The sequence below is a fragment of the Lineus longissimus genome, chromosome 10, assembly GCF_910592395.1.
Source record: "Lineus longissimus chromosome 10, tnLinLong1.2, whole genome shotgun sequence".
NCBI lineage: Eukaryota > Metazoa > Nemertea > Pilidiophora > Heteronemertea > Lineidae > Lineus > Lineus longissimus.
In genome coordinates, this window is record NC_088317.1 from 5,347,258 (window position 1) to 5,366,321 (window position 19,064).

Genomic DNA, 19,064 nt, shown 5'->3' on the forward strand with positions numbered 1-19,064 from the left:
ATGAGAACCACTTTAAGCTCGTCAGATTTAGATTTGCAGTACCAGTGCCATCCAGAATTGGAGTAAATGCATCAAAAAATAGTAACCTATGCTTATCTGTCTTAGATAATGAAAGGGGATTCCCCACAATGTCTCACTCACAGTTTCAGAACCAGGTTCACCAACTAATCTACACCACACACTAACAACAATAACAAGGACGTCTAGACTACCACTCATGTAAGTATTAAAGCTCTAGATTTGAAATTAACTAGACTGCACTTGAACTAACCTGCAGACACACTAAAAACAATAACAAGGACACCCAGACAACAACTTGATAAGCTCTAGATTTGAAATTAACTAGACTGCACTTGAACTATAACCTGCAGACACACTAAAAACAATAACAAGGACACCCAGACAACAACTTGATAAGCTCTAGATTTGAAATTAACTAGACTGCACTTGAACTAACCTGCAGGACACACTAAAAAAGATCACGAGGACACCTAAACTACAACTAGGAAAGCTCTACATTTGAAATTAACTGTCCAAGACTGAATGTGGTTTTAACCCTCTGACCCCAAAAACAATGGCTGGAAGCAAAGCAGCCAATCCAATATGGAAGTCTGCAACTATCAGCCTGATAAAACGGCTGCTCAATAACGACATTTAGGACCCTGTATTTCACTGTGATTTCATCAAATTTGCACCAAACATCAGTCTTCTTTGGGCATAACTAGGAGACTTACTTGATGTGTGGTGTAAGGTAAAGGCATTTAGGACTAATAGGAGCATATTTAACCATTTTTACTTCCAGAAAGCGCTTCCTGAAGGTTTCTTTAAAAGTCTATTTGTGAGAACATACCGTTAAACAGATGTGTTTATTAAGTGTAATTGAGAGCCTTTGCAGTACCCAACGCCAATGGTCCACTGGCCATTCCATCTGATAACTGAGCACTATGCAGTTCTGTTGGTACGAAAACCGAGTACCGAGAAAAAAAAGTGACCATAGACAAGGGGTGGCCCATCTTGACCACCATTCACCAAGGTTTTGCATTTTATCAAGATATACCCCGGCTACGTAGGGAGTCCAGACCATGAGGTTCAGGATGGGGGAAACCACACTCAAAAAATCTGGCAAAACCATAAAAGATGCCGATTTTTAGGCACACCTGTACCATTTTATTAGCTTTTCTGGAGTTTAAAATGACTTTTAGGGCTTGATTGACACAGTTTCAGTTTCTGAGGTCCAAAAAATGATTTAGACTTAGAGGGTAATTTGTTGGGATCCAGATTAAAAATACGGCAATCTGGAGGACTCTCATCCATGAGATGATATCTCATCAGCATTACCACGAAGTCTTGTTTCCTTTCAGAAACTACAATCAGCATTACCACGAAGTCTTGTTTCCTTTCAGAAACTACAATCAGCATTACCACGAAGTCTTGTTTCCTTTCAAAAACTACAATCAGCATTTATATAATACCACGAAGTCTTGTTTCCTTTCAAAAACTACAATCAGCATTTATACCACGAAGTCTTGTTTCCTTTAAGAAACTACAATCAGCATTACCACGAAGTCTTGTTTCCTTTCAGAAACTACAATCAGCATTACCACGAAGTCTTGTTTCCTTTCAGAAACTGCAATCAGCATTACCACGAAGTCTTGTTTCCTTTCAGAAACTACAATCAGCATTACCACGAAGTCTTGTTTCCTTTCGAAAACTACAATCAGCATTTACCACGAAGTCTTGTTTCCTTTCAGAAACTACAATCAGCATTACCACGAAGTCTTGTTTCCTTTCAAAAACTACAATCAGCATTTATACCACGAAGTCTTGTTTCCTTTCAGAAACTACAATTAGCATTACCACGAAGTCTTGTTTCCTTTCAAAAACTACAATCAGCATTACCACGAAGTCTTGTTTCCTTTCAGAAACCTGTTTCCTTTCAGAAACTACAATCAGCATTACCACGAAGTCTTGTTTCCTTTCAGAAACTACAACTGCTGCAGTAGTCATGGCGTTGATTTGGCAATGGATGATCATGGTCCTAGCGACGCTGGCAACCAGCAACAATGGGGAATCAGTCGAAAGCTGTGCCATGCCTTTGATGGTCACAAGGGGTATCACATTTCGAACTTCAATCGGTGGAAACGATGTGTACAACAACACAGAATACAGATTTGATGGATTAGTTTGCAACCATGTAAGTTATGATGACATTGGAGGTGTAAGATATGAGAAATTGAAGTGCAAAACTGGAAACATAACTCACAGCAGTTCTCAAGTAACAGGGAAAAAACAGATCGACATAGACATAAATCATATCAACGGACTGATTTGCAAAACAAAGGAACAACCAAATTTAATGCCAAACTTGCACGTCCATTTTTCTTGTGAAATTGGAGAACATTATGGTTTTTATTGCGATGCGAGCAAGTTTTGTGTGATTGAACCAGCCAGTCTCTACCAAAGAAGTGGACAGAATTTAGAAGAATGGAAACAACTGATCGGCTATAGGGGGACAAATTTTATTTCGCTCGAAGGAGGATATGGTTTTGAATGCCCTGAACCTTTTGTTTGCTATTGGCAGACGTGTTCGAGCATATTGATCACCAGTAAAGAATGGGACGCAAATACAGACCCTCAACGTCTGGAGATATCGCTGCGACTATCTTTGGAAGGTATCCTAAAAATGCCAAGTCATTTCACAAGCTTGGAAATCACCAAGACAAATGTATCACAATTGCCTGTCATAATCTGCCAATTTCGAAACCTACGTCGACTTGTACTGGTGCACAACAACTTGTCAGAGTTACCAGACTGTTTGGAAAAATTGAGTAATCTAGAAATCCTAGACGTCTCATTCAATGCTTTAAAATCCATCAAAAGGATTTATTTTGGATCTGGAGGCAATAACAAGAAAAAATTCTTAGATCTTTCATTCAATCAGATAACTTACATTGACATAGAGGCACTGGAAAAGTTTGACGAAAAAGGTTTGGAGTTCCTGAGCTTAAGAAACAACGCATTGAAAAACATTGACCTATACTTGCCGAATTTATTAAATCACATTGACCTTTCAAACAACAACATCAAATATATTAAACTGAACGCATGGCATGAACCACAAGTATTAAAAACATTGCTCTTGCAGCATAATGAAATTGAAACTGTGGACTTCTATATACCATCACCTCTAATATCACTTGATTTGTCTCATAATTATATAGAATCTGTTAATGGGGAAAAGCTTCGTAATGCTAAAAACCTGGAAGGCCTTTTCCTGAATAACAACAGAATCAGGCAAATACGCTACCCTTACTCTATGCCATATGGTCTGAAATATATAACTTTGAACAATAATCATTTTGAAAAACTTGATTTTCTTTCCAAATTATCACTAAAAAGTCTAGAAATTATGGACTTGTCCTACAACAGCATTACAAGTGTTGACTTTGCTAGTTTCAAGAATGCAAAAAATCTTAAAACACTTCTCCTTCAACATAACATCATCCGTGAAATAGACGGAAATATTCTCAAAGAAAAGACCATCTTGCCTAAAATGAAAAACATGAATTTTTCACACAACCAACTAAGAGTTGCACCACTAAATCTAATATTCCTAAAACGGTTACAGACAGTTGACTTTTCACATAACAAAATTGAGACCTGCACATGGTTGAGCGAGGATGAGGAAGAAGTCCTCATGAACATTGATTACAAATTGAATGGTTTCTGTATGTCTAATTACAATCAGGAAGAAGACAAAAATATCATCAACCTCGAACACAACAGAATCAAATCACTAAAAGATGTATTTGGACTTGAATCAATTATGTTACACAAACACGCCATTCTCTTTTGTCACCTTAAATTACGACACAACCCATTTCACTGCAACTGTCACATGTTTTCTTATCTCAACAAATTGCTAACTTACAATTGGAATAATGAAATCATGACGACAACTTGTGAGTCACCGACACAGCTAAAATCTCGCAGTGTGTTTGATAAAGAAATCGTCGACACATTAACTTGCAACCTGCTCCCAGAACAAAAATGCAAATTCATCTACAAACCATCAGAAAAAACATTAACTGTGAATTGTTCAGACTTAAACTTGACAAAATTTCCACTCACTGATGAAACTCTACGACACGCATTGGAAAAATCTGCGGCAGAGAATTTTATACCAGATGGAATAAACACAGAAATCGACCTGAATGGTAATAATTTCAGCAAGATAATCTCCGGCCAGGAAAAGACACTTCTCCCAGTGTTAATGGAGATAGGCATCAATACACGCATTAATGTACTTGATCTGAGTCATTCAAACATAAATGAAATTAACGATATGTTTTTATTTGACTTGTCCTATCAAATTCCCAATCTGACAAAATTACATTTGAATGACAATAACTTAACTGCTCTACCAAACCACATTCTTCATTTCGAAAGTTTGTCACTTAACAAAGATCACATCGTTCCGTATTGGAATAAGGTAAATGAACTCCACCTCTATAACAACCCATGGGACTGTAGCTGTAGTGCGCAGTGGATGAAAAGATGGCTGAATAACATGATCGAGCGCGATATTCTTGTCAGGCCCAATGAAATCCAATGTTATACGCCGAAGTGGAATCGTGGTAAAATGGTTCACATGATAGGAATCTCGGACTTCTGTATTGAGCCAAGCCCAATACACACATCTACACCTGTCGTGGTATCAGTACTAGTTGCAACTATGGTAATAATCATTGTACTCAAACTGGGGAACCTTCAGAAATTAATGAAATGGATCGGTAACGGAGTACGTGCGCGCAACCAATCGTCCAGTGCACCTGGAGAAAATTTGACGGACAAAAGTGATGCAATAACTGCACCACTGATTGGAGAAACTACAGAAGATGACAATGACATAATACCAGAACCATCCACTGTGGGGAATGTACAAGTTGTTGACAGTGATGAAATAAAACCATTAGCCCTCAGTGAAGAAAGTCAAGTCATGAAAGCAGATAATGATGGGGAAGCAAGAGAACTACAGACTGGCAACGATAAGGTGCGTCCGCTCTTTAGAGACGATCGAGTATTTGGTGACAACTTGACATTGACATCACCGACTAGAGCGAGTGAAGACGAAGACGATGACAGAGACAACGGCAATGACGACGATGATGACATAACAGTGTTATCAGCAAGTACAGACAGTGCATTAGACGAAGCAACAGCAATATCGTTTGGAAGACGCATAGCAGATGACAACGAGACCATACCAGAAACGCTTTCCAGGGCGAGTAAAGTAGATAATGATGATATCGCAGAAATGAAACTTGACGTGTTCGCCTCGTTTTCTAAGAAAGACGCGACTTCGAACACAAAATGACCTGTAAAGCCAATTGGTGAGAGTCGCAACGCAAACACCATGCACTTGATACCACTATAAACAAAAATGGATTAGTTCAAAACAACCTCTACCTAAAAAAACCCTTCCAAATTCTATTATTAAGCAGTGTATTTTAGAAACTTTTTCACAATATGTTTTGTACAACTTTTAACAAATTTTGACAGTAAAAAATATTGAATAAATGAAGCAGTTTTTTAGGTTGACAAATCTTCATAATTATGAGAAACAAAAGAATTTTTGGGTGCAAGGAATAAGCAAACCAGTTGGCTTTTCTCTGCCCAAAACCTTATCAATAAGGGTCACTACTCGGGCAAGTTGGCATTTTGCAGAAAAAAACACCTACATTTCGATAGTTTATGAGTAAATGGTGATTTTCTTTGCAGCTTTTTCAATTTTTTCCGATGGGCTTAATCATGAGGTTTTGAAAGGAACCAGTTTTGGACCCACCTTGCACTGAAAGCCAATGTACAGACATGGGCATAGGCCTACAAATTTATATGTTAAAGCATATGACAACTGTGGCCTTTCCAGGAATTTTATTAGAAAATATAGTTAGGCTAATCTTTTCATAAGCCATTTGTTATGTTAAACTTTTCATCTCCGGTGCTGGACCTTCATAAACCATAAGCTTAAGTAATTATTCTTATTCTTAAGCTTTCATAAACTATGAGTAAAGGTTGAAATTTTTGTAAAAATATAACATGAGAAAGGCTAATCTTTTCAAAAGCTATGCGTTATGTTAAACTTTTCATAAATCTTCTCTGGTGTTGGACTTTCATAAAGCATAAGCTTAAGTAATTATTCTTATTCTTAAGCTTTCATTAACTATGAGTAAGGTTGAACTTTTCGTAAAAATATAACATAAGTAAGGCTAATCTTTCCAAAAGCTATGCGTTATGTTAAACTTTTCATAAATCTTCTCTGGTGTTGGACTTTCATAAACCATAAGCTTAAGTAATTATTCTTATTCTTAAGCTTTCATAAACTATGAGTAAAGGTTGAAATTTTCGTAAAAATATGACATGACTGAGGCTACTCTTTTCAAAAGCTATGCGTTATGTTAAACTTTTCATAAATATTCTGTGGTGTTGGACTTTCATAAACCATAAGCTTAAGTAATTATTCTTATTCTTAAGCTTTCATGAACTAAGAATAAGGTTGAAATTTTTGTAAAAATATAACATGAGTGAGGCTACTCTTTTCAAAAGCTAACCGTTATGTTAAACTTTTCATAAATATTCTGTGGTGTTGGACTTTCATAAACCATAAGCTTAAGTAATTATTCTTATTCTTAAGCTTTCATAAACTATGAGTAAGGTTGAACTTTTCGTAAAAATATAACATGAGTGAGGCTAATCTTTTCAAAAGCTAACCGTTATGTTAAACTTTTCATAAATATTCTGTGGTGTTGGACTTTCATAAAGCATAAGCTTAAGTAATTATTCTTATTCTTAAGCTTTCATAAACTACGAGTGAGGTGAAATTTTCGTAAAAATATAACATGAGAAAGGCCCATCATTTCAAAAGCTAAGCGTTATGTTAAACTTTTCATAAATCTTCTCTGGTGTTGGACTTTCATAAATCATCAGCTTAAGTAACTATTCATTTTTGCTAGATCATGTATAGGGATTATCTTCTTGTAGACATGTGTAAAGATTAATTTTTGGTAAATCACGTGTATTGATAATCTGTTGTAAATTATGTGTTTAGATTAATTTTTTTGTAAACCATGTGTTTAGGAGAAGTGATTACAAAGGCTGAGGCATGTGTACGGGATATAAGGAAATGGCTGAAGCCTAACCACCTCAAGGGTAATGACGATAAAACGGAGTTCATGATTATCGCGCAAAATCGCCAGCTTGCCAAATTGGAACCTTTGCCAAATATCCAGATTGGGTCATCCTCTGTCTCAGCATCATCTCATGTCCGAAGCCTTGGTGCCCATTTCGACAAAAAAATGTGTATGTCCATGCAGGTCTCAAGATGTGTTCAGGGAGTGTACTGTCAGATAAGTCGAATCTCCAAGATACGGCGTTATCTAGACAGGTCCTCATGTGCCCGTGTAATAAATGCCTTGGTAACGTCCCGTCGTGATTTTCAGAACGGCCTGCTTCTTGGTCTGCAACATTATGAGTTACATCGGTTGCAAAAAGTACAAAATGCTGCAGCTCGACTTCTCACCCAGACCAAGAGGCAGGATCATATTACACCTGTCTTAAAGGAATTGCATTGGTTGCCTGTGAGTTCGCGCATTGAGTACAAGGTCCTCCTGATTGCCCACAAATCTTTGCATCAAGAGGATAGTCCCAGCTACTTGAGAGGGTTGCTCAGCCTGCGTGTGCCGTCCCGTGGGCTTCGGTCCTCAGATGATCCATGGCTTCTTACCATTCCACGTTCCAAGGGGTCATATGGGGATCGGAGTCTTGGTGTGATGGTTCCCAGGCTGTGGAACTCTCTCCCTGTCTCTTTGCGCGAGCTTGCGGACACCATTCGCGGACATGCATTCAAAAAACGCCTAAAAACTCAGCTTTTTATAAAATGTTTTAGTGATGTCTTTTTTATCAAAAATGTCAAAGATTGTCTTTTATAATGTACTAAAATCTACTTCTCTTATTTCTGTTGCATTTATTTTACGTCTTTATATATATATTATCTTTTGTAAAGTGCTTAGGAAATGATTTTATTCGTTATTGTAGCACTCTAATTTAATAAATATTATTATTATTATTATACAGATTAACTTTTGGTAACTTTGGTAACCATGTACAGTAGAACCTCTCTATTAAGGACACCCTCGGGATTGACATCCCTAATAGAGAGGTGTCCTGATTACAGAGGTTGATTAGAATGGAAAAACCCAATTTGGGAAAACTAGTGTTCATAATAGAGAGGTGTCTGCTAAGAGAGGTTCTACTGTACGTCGATAACCTATCTGTAAGCCATGCAGGAAGCTGCGAAAAAAAGAAAAGTTGCGGAAAAGTATTTTTCGATTGGAAAAACTTAAAAAGAAATTACGTATTAACATTTTAATTTTTTCATCAATTTTCACAATTTGCAAACTGTGGCATGTGTGACCATTTAGCTGCTCACGGTATTTAGAATTATATAATAATAATAATAATAATAATAAATTGTTATTTGTAAAGCGCCTGTATCACTTGAAACAAATGTTCACCGGCGCTGGTGAGCTCTATTGAAAAGAAGGGTCTTGAGTTCTTTGCGAAAGGTTGAGACATCCGATGTAGCTCTCAAGGTGGGGGAAAGAGAGTTCCACAGTTGAGGTGCTAAAGTGGCGAATGCTCGAATTATATGAATCATTAGACTTAGCTGCTCACAGTATTTAGAACTATATGAATCATTAGACTAGAGATTGCCTATCTTTGTGGTTGTGTAGCATGATTCTGTAATAAAATTTAAGTCTGTGTTAACTACCTCCCCCTTTTCTTTTGTCAATAACAATATCTCATTTGCACAGGAGAACTATAGGCCTGTGACGCGGTACAGGGTGAGGAGACATGCCACCAATTGATCCCGATGTGTGAATCGGCATGCAGGAATACAGCTGACCTTGGGAGATCTTACCCACCAGACTTGCCAACCCAAAAATGTCCAAATAGCATTTCAACTGGACTAACAAGTACTTTTTGGTAAAATATTCTGAATTATGGAGTATTCTTGTAATTTCTACCAACATCCAAAGTGTAAAATCCAGTAGTCAAGGAGTATTAGACACATATTTTTTGGGGAGAATTAAAATACTCCAAAATTGAACTCGTCGGCAAATCTGTCTTACCATAACATTTCCACAGATGTTGGTGATCTGCAGCGCCAGCGGTAGGACGTTTAGCTCATACATGATCTTCAGGGTGTTGTCCGCATCGACCAAGCTGTATTCGATCAGCTGCAGCAGCTCATGGCTTGTCCTAAAAGGAAGCATATCGTCAGACACTCAACTATACCAAAGTGTTTTTCATATTCTGCAGACCAAAGGTACTCATGTGTCGAACTCACAAATGTGACCTGGTCACATTTACCAAAAGATAGTGGTGTTATATTAAAGTGTTTTTCATATCGTGCAGGCCAAAGGTACTCACAAATGTGTCAAACTCACAAATGTGACCCGTTCACATTTGTGAGTTCGACAGCTCTTTCACGGTGGCAACTAAAGCTGGCTGCCAATGCTGTCTAACATTATTATTTGTCAACACACAATTAGAGATAAGTCCGAGAGGACTGCCAAGTACCTTTGGACAGGTCGAGCTAAAAGACAGTTTAAGCAGCCTGGAGGGCAGGGCTCCTAATTACACTTAATACACAATGTTTAACGTTTAACGAACCCTGGACCCTGACAACATTTTGAGCCACAAAATAAAGATGTCTACAGCAGCCCAGCCAAGTGACTTTGAGGCACATTCATGGATGCGACAGTGCCCAGGGCAAAAATGATTTCAAAATTTTCTTGAGGTAATGCAGTCCTTGGAACTGCCCCAACTTGCAAAGTTGCAATATTTGTTTGTCGGATTGCAAAGATCAAATTCTTAGCAGAGAACTGAGGTATAGATCTCCTTATTCCTGGAATCCTGCTGGCAAATTGAGCTAAAATACCCAGAAATCCTCCCAAAATCGAAATGTCTCATCCCCGATAATTGCCTTGACCATGCTTCGCGGACTCACCCGTAAGCATCCCTCACTTCTTGTCCTTCAAGACACGCCCGCTTCTTCTGGAAGAGGTGACTGACCAGCTCCGTCAGATCGTACGCCCGGCACCGAATTACCTCCTTGGCTGATATCTTGACGTCGCACACCAGGCGCCCACAGGTGGCGCTCTTTGCGTTGAAGTTTGATCCGCCACGCCCACCCTTACCACCAGACTGTAAACCGAGGAATGGAAAAGATTGAATAGGAAAATTGATCTGTTATCGATAATGCTAAAAGTCATAAATCAGAGTTGCCACTCTCCAAATAACAATTTAAAGGAAACCTAGAGCGAAACGCTTATAAAAACAGGGAGTTTTGAACAGCCCAATTAAAACCTAAGGCGGGAATAAAAAAGCTTCAATTGATAAATGTTATCAGTTTCGAGTTCCCCTCAGGTAGTTGATTATGTAGCCAATGAGTTGCATAAGAAGTAATCACCAATTCAATTATGCCGAGCAAGTTCAGCTAGTCTCAATAAAGACGTGTGCCACGACTGGATCCCTTCAATAAGGTCACTTTCAACAAACGATTTTAACAAAATAACCTCATTTTGATACTACAATTGCAAATAGCTCAATTTTTACGATTATCGGTTGAGTTTACATAACTCAGCATAAGCCTGCAACTCTGTGAGGGGAAATGCCATCTGCTGTTCATGGTGCTTGACGCAGAATACAGGAATACTAATTAGCCTGGGTGATGACACAGATTTTGACCTCGATGTCATTTTCATTTTGCCTAATACATGTACAATCAAACTAAATTAATGCCACATCAACCAATAACTTCATTCGTCTAACTTACAACATGTGCTCCAGAACTGCCCACTCTCTGGGACACCGAGAGACTGGCCACGTGGCCATACGGGTCATCAATGGAGACAAAGCTCTGGGAATCAAGGGAGGAACAAGAGATGACAGGTTTATTAGAGACATAGGCCTTGTTCTTACAGTGCAATCCTCTTGCGATGCCCCAGAACTCTGGTACATCGAGAGACTGGCCACATGGCCATACGGTGCATCAATGGAGACAAAGCTCTGGGAATAAAGGGAGGAACCAGAGACTACAGCCAGGTCTATAGAGACATAGGCCTTTTTCTGAAGTATAGCCAAAAAAGAAAATAGAAAGCTCAGAAGACTCAACTTACTGACTTTGGCATTTGTGATCGTTTCAACCGGCCAATCTTGGACCAATGCGGAACTTTCTGCGAGCTTATCCGATGCAGAATCACATCAAGATCAAAACTGAACACGTCGTGTCCCACGATCAAATCGGGATCGATCTTGTGTATTTTAGCCAACAGGAAGGCCAAGAGATGGCGCTCCGATCCCATCATCTCAATCTTCATCTTGTTCTTGACCCGTTGGATGTGATCTCGGAAGTCGAACGGGAAGATGACATCGGAGGGTTTGTTGATAGCTGAAATGCAAAAGGCTTTAAACTGAAGTTGCGGTTGCAAGCATTGTAGTTCCCAGGTAGCACACCTAGAGCTGGAAAAAATGCCAAGGTGATTTACGTAGCTGACAATCGCCACTTGGCTTAAAACCCAAAAAAACATTTCCTTCATCGTAGGAGCCTCCTGGCCCAGTGGCTAACACTGCTGGCAACCATGCAAAAGGGCCAGGGTTCGATCCCAGGATTGTATTTCTGGATGTACCAAGTGAGGAATATGAGTAGCTTGCGTGGACTCGACACCTCTGGGCAAAGTCGGAGTCACCAGGCCAATAACCCCATTTGGCCCCTTTCCGTAGTTGCACCCAGAAAGCTCATCCTTGGAGGAGGAATACTCCATGGAGAAAATCACCCCGAAGTGCAGAGTGAACGCTGGAGAAGAAGATTTCCTTCATCCTTACCACAGAAATGTTCTTCATACGGGATTTTGGGTGCCGGTTTATCCATGTGGAATTCATGATGAACGAGGAATGATATTGCAACGATCTCATTTTCATGAGTTTTGGGATTAGGCACGGTTTTCATGTTCAAGGCAATCACAGTTAACGGTGGCGATGCGAGCGTTTCCTTGACGACGGTTAGCTGGTCCGGTTGGTCAGCGATGATTTCTATTTGACACCAGCTACAGGGAGCAGATGGGACCTCTGAAATATTGGAGAGCACAAATAATGGGCATTTTTCAAAGTGTTTAATCACAAAATTAGGCCAATACTGAGCTTTAAACCCTTTTGCTGTAGGCACAATTTCACACTCATGTCACACTGTGCCAGGAAAAAATACAATTTTCAAAACTTCAGTCACGCCCAGCACAAACCTTGTTTGTGAGACATCTTTTAGTTAAGATTGCAGAAATCCTTAGTCAAGGATTTATGAACAAAAATAACTGGAATTTACCTCGATACCAAAAGTGGACTGACTGTGTAGGGTCAGCCATCCAAGAGTTCGGCCACAGAGCGCCAGAGCTATGGTCAAGGTGGTGTCCTTTGTTATTCCCCTTTCCTTCCCTATGGAGCGAATCCGAATCCAACAAGCTGCACATTTCTTTCTTATTCAGACTTACTTGGGGTTCTTATATCAATCCACGACGGCCCTTTCATCTTTCTCTCAATAAGGAGAAGTTCTAAAGATGATGTATTCGTTCCAAAAGCGTGGCTGAATGTCTCGCCGGTTATGTCTGATGGCAACTGTGGACACTCGGCAGAGTAGCGGACCTCAAGATAATCAGACTTCGCTGGGATTTCTGCCTTTTCAAATGCATAGTCTTTTTCAGCTTTCTGAAATAACAAAGAAGCAAACCAAAAAGTGAAAAAGTTAAGTTTTGGGTCCATGACCGGTACCCTAAAAGGGAACTAAACCGGCCAGCCAGTTCGTATGACCTCGTTTTCATTTCCCGCGTATCGGGTGATCAGAACGAGGCATGAATGAAACATGGCGCCTAGCTGTCAATCATTGAGTGACGTCACTACTATGGAATTTACTACGAAAACTCATGAATGAAAGATCGCATGACTCACGTGATTCTCACATGATTCTCAATAATAACAAATTGAACTGCGCACGCTCGGGCACTGGGGGCGGAGCTACAAATCTGAACTCGAATAGGAAGTTGAAAGTTTGACTTTCTCGGACGGTGAAAGTCGAAAAGTTGAATAAATCGCTCGGCGGTTCTAGTTCCTGGGTGGAGTCGGCATAAAGGCAATGAGACCTGTCAAAAGTCTTAGACCAAAAGCCGGGACTCGTACGATGGTGCCATCATTACTGACGTCGCCCCATTTTTAATGGCAATAACATCACGTTAACATGATTGGCCGACAATAGAATGGAAACTACTTACCCTAGAATCCAAACTACCTACCCTAGAATCCAAACTACCTTCCCTAGAACTGTATAACAAACCTACCTTAGAACGGAAACTACCCACCCCAGAACGGAAAACACCTACCCTAGAATGGAAACTACCCACCCTAGAACAGAAACAACCTAACCTAGCATGGAAACTACCCACCCCAGAACAGAAACAACCTACCCTAGAACGGAAACTACCCACCCCAGAACAGAAACAACCTACCCTAGAATGGAAACTACCCACCCCAGAATGGAAACAACCTACCCTAGAACGGAAACTATTAATCTTGTGTTTCTCGGCAACACTAGTGTTGAATTCAGTATACACGTCCACGAGTCGTACAGGTTCATCTGTAAGGGTCTTCGTCTTCGGGTTCATTTTCTGCAAGAAGAGAAATTGCTCTGTAATATGTAACCTGCTCTGAAATATGAGACCTGCTTTAAGATATATTAGTCCCACGCTGATGGAATCAGTCCTTACTGTATGTCAAGGTAGAAGTCAATAGCCCTAACGGCTAAGAAAGTTTTCACAGACAACGGACAGTGAGCAATTTTACATGAGGCAAAAGGACACTGGTCAACAATTTACCACTTACATGTTCTCTTGGCAACAGATACACTTTCCTCTCAATGTTTTTCACCGTGACGCAGCACGAGACATGGGCATTCGCTGACTCGATGAACACCTTCCCGAACAGGTACACCGTCCCCGGTTTATGGTACGGATCCTCGAAAGCGTCCAGCCAATAGAATCGTACGTATTTTTCGCCATCTTCTGTTGTACGTAGCGGAAGTTTGCTTGGGTCGACCTCAATTTGTGGTGTGGGCTCGGAGGTCACTGTGTTCATTCCTTTGAACGTTTCAAAGTTTGTGGAGATTTCTGGCACACTGAAGAGGAAAGGAGAGGATTTTCCTGAAGTTCCAAGAGAATCAACAACAGTACAGCATCTATCAATATGGATGAAGATAAGGACATCAAAAACAAATCTTAAATATTTCATTTTCGTGCCAAGTTAAAACTCACCTTTTTATTTTTGGTTCTGACTTGACGTCTGCCGCCTGTGGTTTGACCTTGACCTTCTCCTCGACTTCCATGCCATCATCATCGTCATCGAAGTCAATGTCACCAACGTCCATACTCGCTGGCTCTTCTGCAGCGGAAAATGATTACACATGTGAGAAAGACCAAGCAACAATGTAACCAACCGTCCCTTCAGGATCACCAACAGAGACCTGTGGGAGAGATCAGTAGCAGATTCTTCACCTACAGCGTTTTCTCAGCACTTAGGGGTGATTTTCTCCAGGGAGTACTCCTCCTCCAAGGCAGCATGAGCATTTTTGCCTGCCACTACGGATAGGCACCAATTGGGTCACTCACTTGGCCTAGTTGCTCCGACTTTGGCCAGAGGAGGCGAAAGAACTGCTGGTCCTGCCTGCATAGGAAGTGGAACTGGCTCGGCAACACCCCAAGAAAGCCTAGGAACAACATCATAAGGCATGCATTCAGGTGGAATCCGCAAGGCAGACGGCGTCCAGGCAGGCCAAGGAACGCATGGGAAGGATCGACAGAACACGAGGTTAGGACAATGGGGACGAAATGAACCCAAGCTGCGAGAGATTTGCCGAGGACAGCAGGAAGGGGAGATCTTGTTGGCGACCTGTGCTCCATTAGGAGTTGCAGGCTTTAAGTCAAGCAAGTCAATCATTGCTTTGGAAACAAATTCATATCTTCATCCTCTGGAAGACAGCTACCAGACAACCAATACCACCAAGTTTGTCGCTTCTTCTGTGAGTACAAGCTCAAATCTTACCAATTTTATCTTTGTTGTTGTTCTCCTCCACTTCCATAGAGGGCGTTTCATATTCGTCAATATGTGCCGCATCCACTTCATCAAATGATGGCTGTTCCATCGCCTCTATCTTCGGCTTCTTCTTCATGATCTGGGGCGTGATGGGACGTGGCGTGTCCTGGCGTACGACCGGCGACGGCTTTGGGATATTGCGAGGCGAGGGTCGGACAATTGGTTTTTGGAACGGATTGAGCACAGCTCTGAAGAGTAAGAGGACTAGAACTGAAATCTGGAGATATTTCAAGCATAATATTTTAACACTACCAAACTCGAGGCGGATGGAGAGTCGAACTAAAGTCTTGACAAAATCTCAGGAGTCCTGTGACAGATTTATAAGTTAAGAGTTTCAAATGTGAGGGTTCAGGGCCGAGTTTCATGCTTCAAAAGCAACTTTTCGGGGGATATCTCAAGCACTGGACACAGACTAATAAACCAAGGCGGGAAGCACCACATCAAGATCTGATGTCCTTACTTAGGTGGTTTTCTCAGAGAGACTGGAGCAGGCGCTATCGTCTGGGAGGAATCACCCTTGAGTTCATTCATGATGTCACCAAAGATGTCGTCATTGGCTAACGTCACTTCTTTCTGAAAAACAAAACAAATTGATTTGATGAAACATATTGGAAATTTCTATCTTAACTTTAAGAGAAATACTGACATGGAGGATATGAATGGGCCTGATCCACCTACTTAGAAGGTCCTGGACTAGGCTGAGACAGGCTCAATGTCTACCGTGCTGATCTATCAGTGTTGGGCATCAGTAGCCCTTCTACCAAAGCCAATTAAATCCCCAGGGTGTTTGGACGGCTGTTGCACATTTTTGGTTGTCCCAGGTTTGCAAAACATCACACTAATGATATCATCGATATCGTTTTTTCCTGCTGCGTCTGATTGCTGTCTGGCATGATGGTGCCCACTCTATAAAGTATGCTTATCCTGCTGCCATCTTGTCTGATAACTGAATTATGTAGTTCGTCTCATGGTAGGCTGCCAAATTGTAATCGTTCAGTGACACCTAAACGAAATACAATAAAACCTCTCTATTAAGAACACCCTTGGGACTGACAAATGCTGTCCTTAATAGAGAGGTGTCCTGATTGGACAGGTTAAAATGAATGATAACAACCAACTTGGGACCAAAACGAGTGTCCTAAATAGATAGATTGTCCTTTATAGAGAGGTTGTCCTTAATAGAGAGGTGTCCGCTAAGGGAGGTTCTACTGTATTACATACCTTTACTTTCTTTTTCTTGTTCGGTGCCATGGCAGCTGCCATAAACATACTCTTGATATTGCGATTCGGTCCAGCTTCAGGATTCTGGATATTAGCGTTACGTTTTTTCTTTTCTCTAGCGGGAGCTTTACCCTTTCCCTTAGCACCTCCGTCCATGTCGTCATCGAAGATTTCACGTCCATCTTCCACATAGCCTGACCCGTCTGGAAGTGTTGAAAATAGATTAAGCAATGTTGAATGTAAGGTAACATGATACAATTATAACCCAAGTACAATTATAGCCTCTGTTTGCATTAATGTGAACTGCCGGCGGTTTTCTACATTGTTTGGGCTACAATTGCATTGGGGCTATAAATGTGCACCACTTTATACCTTATCTACTGCGCATCAATACATACCAACAAATCAAATTCAAAGAATTGAAGTGGAGGTTTCCGAATAGGGATAAGAGAGGAAATGCACTCATCAAACCGTTTTCTTACAAAAAATGTTGTCTTTTTATGGATTTTCGTATAAATAATTTGGGTGTGTGGGGGGGGGGGGGGTCAGCTGGGTCGGTACGGAAGGTTTACAGCTAAGAAAGATATGGCTTGACATAACATCATGCATGAACTACGTCACAGACTTCAAATACAGTCAACTGCATGTAGAGCGTCTTCTTCTCAGCGTTTGATTTTCCTTTTATGGCAACAGAACCAGGCCTATGACTCTGCCTCCAATAAACCTGGCCTATGACTCTGCCTCCAATAAACCTGGCCGTCGTCTCTCAACTGTAGTGTGTTAAACCATTGCTGTTGATCATAGCGAGCTGGTAAATACAAGAGCACATTTTTTGTAGAATGAATCGAACCGTGGATCACCTACCATCGTCTTCGATCCAATCATCCTCAAGACGCTCCTGGACAATCTTGGAATATTCAGACTCGTCCACTTCTTCATAGACACTCTTTTCTTCTATCTGTAAGGAAAATCGAAACACATCACCAATAAATTAAGGTGCGCTTACTTGCACAAGAGAGCAGTGAACTCTTAGGGGGGCTATCACTACAAGTAAAGTGTTTTTCATATGTTTTGGCCAAAGGTGCTTATGGAATCTGACCAGACCACATTTACCAAAAGACAGTAGTGTTGCATAACGCTAGATTATCCTTAGGGCGGGCCTAACCAATGCTGAAGAAACTGCTCCTAAAGCCAGCTTCCCAGGACTGTGTGTCATTTCTATTTGTGATCATGCAGTTTACTATTTCGTGAGGAGAGGTTAGCCAAGTAACTTTGGTCAGATCTATCTGAAAAATATTTCATCAGGAAGTATTTTTTACCAAATTATTTGTAACTTTTAGTATTTTTTCAAGTGAAGTTCAGGTTATCTTTAATTTGGACGTTTGGGGCTTGGTCCCCCCTTCCCTCTGCTCTGGTTAACCTGGCAGCGGCAGCTTAACCTGTAGCCAAGGAGAACCCTGTATTCTTACCTCTACTTGATACTTAGTCCCCGAGGCTTTTGCTTGCTTGAACTTTGCCAAAGCAGCCAATCTGCCTGACTTATCAGTCCTGGCGCGTCGGGAACGATTCCTGGCAAGCGAATTGTCTGCATCTGAAAAAGAGAGCAAGCAGATTATTAGTTTTGTGATTTTTTTTCCCCTCCAGTTATGGGAGATGTTGCGCACGTACCGGAACCGGTTGTACTTTCAGGTCCTGGTCAACCAGGTCAACTCTTCCTTCCTACACATACACTACCAGGCGGTAAAATTTATAATCTCCAATCAGAAATGACGTAGTTTTTTAATTGCACACGACACTTTGGAATTTCGATCAGTCCTGGTTATGAACATGGTACGGTTTGCGCAAAGATGACATGACCTCCAATGCATTCTGAATTCTCCTAGGCTATTCATTCTGAATAGGCCCCTTTTTGCCAGATACGCCGGTACCACCTAGGGTCGGACCAACAAACCATCTTTACATTTATACAATAGATCTTCACGGTAAAAGACGCCAGACAGTCAATGGATCCAGAGGCATTGTCTGGCGTCTTTGACAGAGATGGTTAGTTGGTCCGACCCTAGGCCTAGCACTACTCACTAATTATACTACGTTAGGTAGTACCGGCATTGGCATAGGCCTAGTATTATCTAGAAAATGGCCTATTCAATCCCGCCCAGCCCCAGACGCAGCTAGCTGCTGCTGCCCAGGCCGCGGCCAGGGTGAGCCGAGGCCCCCCCGACTGAGATATCAATTAGCATTATACCTTACCCCTCAGTGCATGCAATAAACACTACACTACACTGCATTCATGCATGACATGATATGCATGATGTACACACTGGTCGACTGGACGAGTGCATTGTGGGAGAGCGATGCAGAAAGCCTTCTACTTGGGCTGTTTTAGGCCTGGGATTTCTCATTCTGAGTGATATATTATCCAACTTGGTTTCTATACGTTTCAACCGTCTTTTTCAGCACATGACATCAAAAATCGGGAAATGAGGAAGAAGGGAAACAACGTTTATTCACCATCGCCTTCAACTAAATCGTTCGTCATGGGTGGCGCCATTTTGGAATCAAATTTGGCGCGAAATATTTCCCGGAAG

The 19,064-nt window shown here is 41.0% G+C and overlaps 2 protein-coding genes across 2 annotated transcripts in view; one reads left to right on the plus strand and one right to left on the minus strand.

The window, feature by feature from the left end:
- LOC135494254 (DNA polymerase alpha catalytic subunit-like) overlaps positions 1-19,022 on the minus strand; it is a 28,827-nt gene extending 9,805 nt beyond the window's left edge. The window contains exons 1-14 of the mRNA XM_064782122.1: positions 18,988-19,022; positions 17,946-18,067; positions 17,341-17,434; positions 16,477-16,679; positions 15,716-15,828; positions 15,205-15,443; positions 14,418-14,544; positions 13,990-14,281; positions 13,659-13,775; positions 12,609-12,822; positions 11,950-12,192; positions 11,244-11,515; positions 10,073-10,269; positions 9,192-9,321 (exon numbers count right to left, since the gene is read on the minus strand). Coding sequence (XP_064638192.1) covers positions 9,192-9,321; positions 10,073-10,269; positions 11,244-11,515; positions 11,950-12,192; positions 12,609-12,822; positions 13,659-13,775; positions 13,990-14,281; positions 14,418-14,544; positions 15,205-15,443; positions 15,716-15,828; positions 16,477-16,679; positions 17,341-17,434; positions 17,946-18,067; positions 18,988-19,015 — 2,391 coding nt within the window. The 5' untranslated portion in view covers positions 19,016-19,022. The remainder of the gene's footprint in view (positions 1-9,191; positions 9,322-10,072; positions 10,270-11,243; positions 11,516-11,949; positions 12,193-12,608; positions 12,823-13,658; positions 13,776-13,989; positions 14,282-14,417; positions 14,545-15,204; positions 15,444-15,715; positions 15,829-16,476; positions 16,680-17,340; positions 17,435-17,945; positions 18,068-18,987) is intronic.
- On the plus strand, positions 61-8,815 carry LOC135494255 (slit homolog 2 protein-like). Its single transcript, XM_064782123.1, has 2 exons — positions 61-81; positions 1,983-8,815. Exon 2 carries the CDS (start codon positions 2,006-2,008, stop codon positions 5,375-5,377), a length of 3,372 nt encoding a protein of 1,123 aa, XP_064638193.1. The 5' UTR covers positions 61-81; positions 1,983-2,005; the 3' UTR covers positions 5,378-8,815.
- Positions 19,023-19,064: the final 42 nt, after the last annotated feature.

Coding starts and splice junctions, on each gene's coding strand:
- LOC135494255 (XM_064782123.1), top strand. CDS start 2,006: ATGGCGTTGATTTGGCAATGGATGATCATGGTCCTAGCGACGCTGGCA.